The 5,694-nt window shown below is 53.9% G+C and overlaps 1 protein-coding gene across 1 annotated transcript; it reads left to right on the top strand.

Annotated features, from left to right (window-relative positions):
• Nucleotides 1–3,687: 3,687 nt before the first annotated feature.
• Nucleotides 3,688–4,044, top strand: LOC126876072 (uncharacterized). The gene has a single exon (XM_050638986.1). It carries the CDS (start codon nt 3,688–3,690, stop codon nt 4,042–4,044), a length of 357 nt encoding a protein of 118 aa, XP_050494943.1.
• Nucleotides 4,045–5,694: the final 1,650 nt, after the last annotated feature.

Genomic DNA, 5,694 nt, shown 5'->3' on the forward strand with positions numbered 1-5,694 from the left:
ACGCGGAAGGGTGAAAAAGTCTGGCGGACACTCTGGGTCTCACCAGGAAATGGCCCAGCAGCTCAGAATAGCCAGGACGGCGGAATTAGGGGCGGAACAAAGCCGGCTAACTGACGAGGTGGTTATGGTTGCCGAAAAATCTGGCAATGTCAAGGGCAGATACGAGAAGACCCTAAAGTAAGCAGCAACGTTCTTCGCCCTCAACGCAGCAGAGTTGACAAGAAGGGTGGATGCCACCCCGTGCGTCGCCATAGTGGAAGCACAAATAACGGCAATGGAGGCACGATTGACGACAATGAAAGCACGATTGATGACAATGGAAACGGGGATCGCGGCGCTCGGAGGGAAGATACCCCCGCACTTTGCGACGGAGAAGGGCAGCGAGTCGCCCCTGGCTGCTGTCGAGCGCAAGATGGAGCAGGTGGGCACCGCGTTGACCAGACTAGCAGAGGGACGCCTACGAGACATCGACGGGAAAAAGAAAACGGAGGCTGTCCCCAAGCAGGCCACGGGAAGGGTGGACACTGAAGCTCCAAACGCTCCAGCGACCATGGATGGACAAGCGGTTGCTATAGAATGGCAGATCGTGAAAGAAAGAAGGAAAATCAAGAAGGCGTCGATCGAAATACAACCAGCGGGGACGACCACTGTGTCAAGGTCGAAGAATTCGAGAAAAGCCCCAGAGCAAAGAGCGGAGACCGCGGAAGAGAGGGGAGACAAGCCGCCTCTCCCGCGCACACAGCGAACATCGGCGGTCACCATTACGACGAAGGAAGGATCGGCCCAATCCTACGTGGAGGTGTTGGCCTTTGCCAGAGGCAGCAACTTTCTGGCCGAGGTCGGCGTCAAGGCGCTGAAGATGCGGAAAGCCATACTAGAGCTCGCCGAAGACCAGAAGGGGGAAAGGCTGCCGCGCTCGCGGCACATATGACGCGGATCTTGGATCCCAGCAAGGTCCGAGTAGCGGTACCCTTTCGAGCCGCGGGAGCAAGGGTGGTCGGGATAGACATCTCGGTCACCAAAGAAGAGATAAGTGACACCCTGGCAAAAGAGGGTGGCTGCAAGGACGTCCAACTGGGCGAGGTCCGGTCCGCCCGAAACGGTCTTGAATCCGTGTGGATGCGAGGCCCGGCCGGGTCGGTGAGGATACTGGCCCAGGCTGGCAAGGTCCCGATCGGATGGTCGACAGCGAAAATCCAGGCCATCGCGCGAAGACCTCTTCAATGTTACAAGTGCCTGGAGATCGGGCACGTGAAGAGGACGTGCACTTCCAACGAGGACAGGGGGCACCTGTGCTACAGGTGCGGTGGCCCGGAACACTGAGCCATAAGATGCACCGCCGCAAACCAGAAATGCCTGCTCTGCGAGCCGCTCGGGGCACCGTCGGCGCAGAGGATGGCAGGACCGGTTTGCGCTTCTCCAAGAAAGGAAACGAGAAGAAGAGCAACCCGCGGCTGCAAGTGGTGAAAAGGAAGGCTCGCCGCTGCAAGGTACCTGAGACCCTGAACCCGCGAGCAAGGAGGTCGGCGCGGAGGACGCCATGGAAGCGATGAACTTAGGGGACTAAGAACATGCGCATCTTCCAAACGAACCTAGGACGGTCGAGAAGAGCGCAAGACCTGCTTTTTCAAACTATCCGGGAGAACGCGGTCGCCCTAGCTGTGGTGGCCGAACCGTACAGTATGCTTGACGCTCCGGACTGGACCGGAGACACGGACGAAATGGTTGCCGTCACCTGGACATCAGCGCCGGGGGCACTCGCCCACGGGGTCTCGCTGGAGCGCGGCAATGAATACGTCGCGGTCGAGTGGGCAGGAATGGTGGTGGTGATCGTGTACGTGTCGCCCAACTGCGGATGGACAGCGTACGAGGAGTTCCCGGAGGGGTCAGCGTCTAGGTTCCCCTGGCCGGTGCTCGTCCCGGGGGACTTTAACACTCATTCCACGGAATGGGGAAACCCCAGGACCAACGCACGCGGTCGCGCGTTCTCGGATTGGGCCGCGGGTTTCGTGCTCCTGTTCGTAAACAGGGGCTCGGCCAGCACCTGCATGGCGCGGAGAGGGTGCTCCGTCGTGGACATCTCGTGGGCTACTCCCGACGCGTTCAGACGGGTCTCAGGCTGGAGAGTGTCCGAAGGGGTCGGAGACACTGTCGGAACACCTCTACATACTCATGGAGGCGGGGGAAGCACCCAGACCTAGAACACCCAGCGGGACGCGCGCGCCCACCGCCAAGATGGAAGGTAAAGGAGAGGAACGAAGATCTACTCCGGGCGGCTGCGATAGCGACAGTTTGGAGCTGGGAGGTCCTGACGATGACGACGACCGAAACAGGCGTGGAAGAGGATGCTGTTCCCCCCGCAGGAGGACTCCGCGCTTGAACAGCCGCGGGAATCCACCCTCACGACGGAATGGAGCACGGAGTGGGAAGTCACCAAGGAGGAGCTGTGGGAAGCAACCAGGAAAATGACCTGCCGCAACGTGGCGCCGGGCCCGGACGGGATCCCGGGCCGGGTCTGGAGGGAATCAATAGGAGTCGTGGTTCCCAGACTTCGGCACCTCTACAACAGACGCCTGAGAGATGGAGTCTACGGGCGTGACGAACAGTGAGGCTGGTCCGCAAGGAGGGCCGACCGGCCACTTCGCCGTCGGCATACCGGCCGCTTTGGCTACTAGATGAGGTCGGCAAGCTCCTCGAGAGAGTCGTTGCTGCCCGCCTGGGAAGACACATGTCGGGGCGGGTACCGGATTGGCACGACAGGCAGTGCAGCTTTCGGAAGGGGCGTTCGACGATCGGCGCGATCAGGCGCGTACAGGTACTCACAGAAGAAATGGTTTCCCGGGACGGCGTGGCGTTTGCGGTGTCTCTGGACATCGTCAACGCGTTCGACACCATGCCATGATAATATGAGAGTTGTATAACACTTGTTAGAGTACGATGTGCCGAATTGTAAATATGGCAACAAATTATTTAATATATATTGTTTTAATAGGGCGGAATTATTAATTAGTGTGTAAGTCTTAAGACTAAGATGATTATGTGTAATTTCTAATTCAATTGTAAGTACAGTATTGTAAGATGTATGATGAATGGTATAGGTGAGGTTCCCATTTAAATGGTAGGTATGTTATATGCTATATATTTAGTTTAGCTAATTATAATTTATATTTATAATATTGCCATGATAGGGATATTGCTCGTAAGATACATCTGGTAGGTGATCCGCCAGATATTATGTAGTTGTTGTCCTTCCTGCAACTCACTGCAAATTTAAGAGAAGATTTTTAATTTTAGCAATTGACTATTACAGGAGCTATTGAGTCACGTATGATATTATATTGCGCACCGGCGAAGTCGCGACTGCCTGCGCGATACGTGCTATGCGCGGACTGGGCCCCAGTGTCTCCCCTGCAAAGTCGGAGGCCATCTGGTTCTTCGACAAGAAGAGTCGAGGGACTCCTCCGCCCCGTCTGAGCATAAGCATGGCGGGCGAAACCGTCGGGGTTGGTTCGCAAATGCGATACCTGGGTCTCGTCATCGACCGCCAGTGAACGTTCGAGCCGCACTTCGACTCCCATATCCCGAAGGTCGCGGCGGCTGCCAACGCCTTGTGCGGCTTGCTGCCGAACATCGGGGGGGGGGGGAGTCACGGTGCGTCGATTATACGAGGGCGTCGTTCAGTCCCGAATGACGTACGGGGTCCCGATATGGGCGGACGATCTGATGGCGAGTCGCTGCAGTATTCTGCTTCTCATGTGGCTGCACAGGGTGACCGCCATCAGAACCGTCAGGGGATACCGAACTGTGTCCCACGCGTCGGCGACCGTTCTTGCCGCGCCTCCCCCGTGGGAACTTCGGGCGTTGGTGTTCAAGAAACGGTACGTCTGCACGAGAGTGTGGGACCTGGGAGGAGAGGACTCGACCATGCAGGCGGCCCGAGAGGACCTAGGCACCGCCGAGGAGGACGCGCAGGACCAGTGGCGTTTCCAGCTGGTCAGCAAGGAAGTGGAACACAGGGGCGTAGAGGCCGTCCTCCCACATTGAGAGAGATGGAGAAGCTGCCGCGGCCTTCCGCTCGTCTACAGGATACTCACCGGACACTGCGTGGTCGGGGAGTATCTAAAGAAGATCGGGCGCGAGGAGACAGACACCTGTCACCACTGCGGGGAGGTCGGAGACACGGCGCAGCACACGCTGGAATTATGTCCGGCGTGGGAGCTGCCGCGCTACACCCTGCGTCTCGCCATGGGCGAGTGCTTGGCCCCTTCAGCCGTCGTGGAAGCGATGCTGAACGGGCCACAGGAATACGAGGCTGCTCGCCTCTTTTGCGAGCAGGTTATGCTTGTAAAGGAGCGGGCAGAGAGGGAAAGGGAGAAGAGCTCTTACCCTTGTAGGGTAACGCGACGAGGGAGGGTCAGGCGGCCCAGAGCCGCTTCACCGTCTTCCCAACGGGTCGCGACTGGTAGGGGGGAATGGCGCTAGGAGCAATGCCCCCCCCCCTAGCTCCAAATTTAAAAGTTAAGCGAACTTTTGCGATCGACTCTAACGATAGTACGCGTGAGGGGGTGCAACGGAAAAACAATTTGATCGACGTCTCCGGGGCACTCCTGACACACGTGTAGGAAGGCCATCGTGGTGTTTTAGTCGGTAAGAGTCCCACACTACTCTGCCGTTGCCGATTATTTCGGCAGCAGCAGAGTGTCCATGAGGATTTTTCCACGTAAAAAAAAATGGTTGCCTGCGCGCAGTGTGGCAGGAATAGCGCGAGGGAGAATATCGACGCTCAGAATAGTGAGGTCGAAAGAAAGGAGATAATGTTCACAAAGGGTGAGATGAAGGCGGTTCACGCTAACCTTGTCGGGGGCGGTGCAAATGTTGAACGGATTGATTAATAAACTGAACCTCGATAAGGAGAAGAATGGGGGGATTAACCCATTTGCATCCAAGCGCGGATTAATTTTATTTCAGTCGCTAAGTATTCTTCAGATGTGAGAGATCACGTTTGACCTTATGTCAGTTTACTATTTTCTAAAGAAGTCTTACTTTTGTTGTGAAAATCTTTTTAACTGCCATTATGAGGAAGTACTGTCTTAATTAAATTTAACAAATTTAAATTTAAAAAATATTCTGATTTTATAATGTAAACTAAAATTTAGTTGCCCCAATGGATTTTGACGATCTTGATGATTCGGATCAAAGTATACCAATAGGACATACTCGAAAACGTATCCGTAGGATCTCATCAAACGAAGGCAGCGAAGTTGATCAGTGCGGCAGTTTTAGAGATGAAGATCACATCTGGAAAGCAAAAAATTATACGCCAATTATACATGACTTTTCAAGTGTGGTTGGTGCAACTGTTAATACGCAAAATCTGTTGAGGAGAACAGTTTTTGAATTATTTTCTAACGAAGAATTAGTTACAAAACTAGTTACAGAAACAAATAAACATCGAGAAACAGACGCAAATTTTATGCCTCTTTCAGAAAATGAACTAAAAGTATCTATTGCTTTAAACATTTTAATGAATTACTTTCTAAGCCAATTATTCAGAGTTATTGGAGCATGGATAAATGCATAGAAACATCATATTTTAAAGGTAATATGGGCCGTAATCGATTTCTGTCTATCGCTTAAAATCTACATTTTTCCAGTAATAATAATTCTAATGGCCCACTCATAAAATTCCGCATG

The sequence above is a fragment of the Bombus huntii genome, unplaced genomic scaffold, assembly GCF_024542735.1.
Source record: "Bombus huntii isolate Logan2020A unplaced genomic scaffold, iyBomHunt1.1 ctg00000062.1, whole genome shotgun sequence".
Lineage (NCBI taxonomy): Eukaryota > Metazoa > Arthropoda > Insecta > Hymenoptera > Apidae > Bombus > Bombus huntii.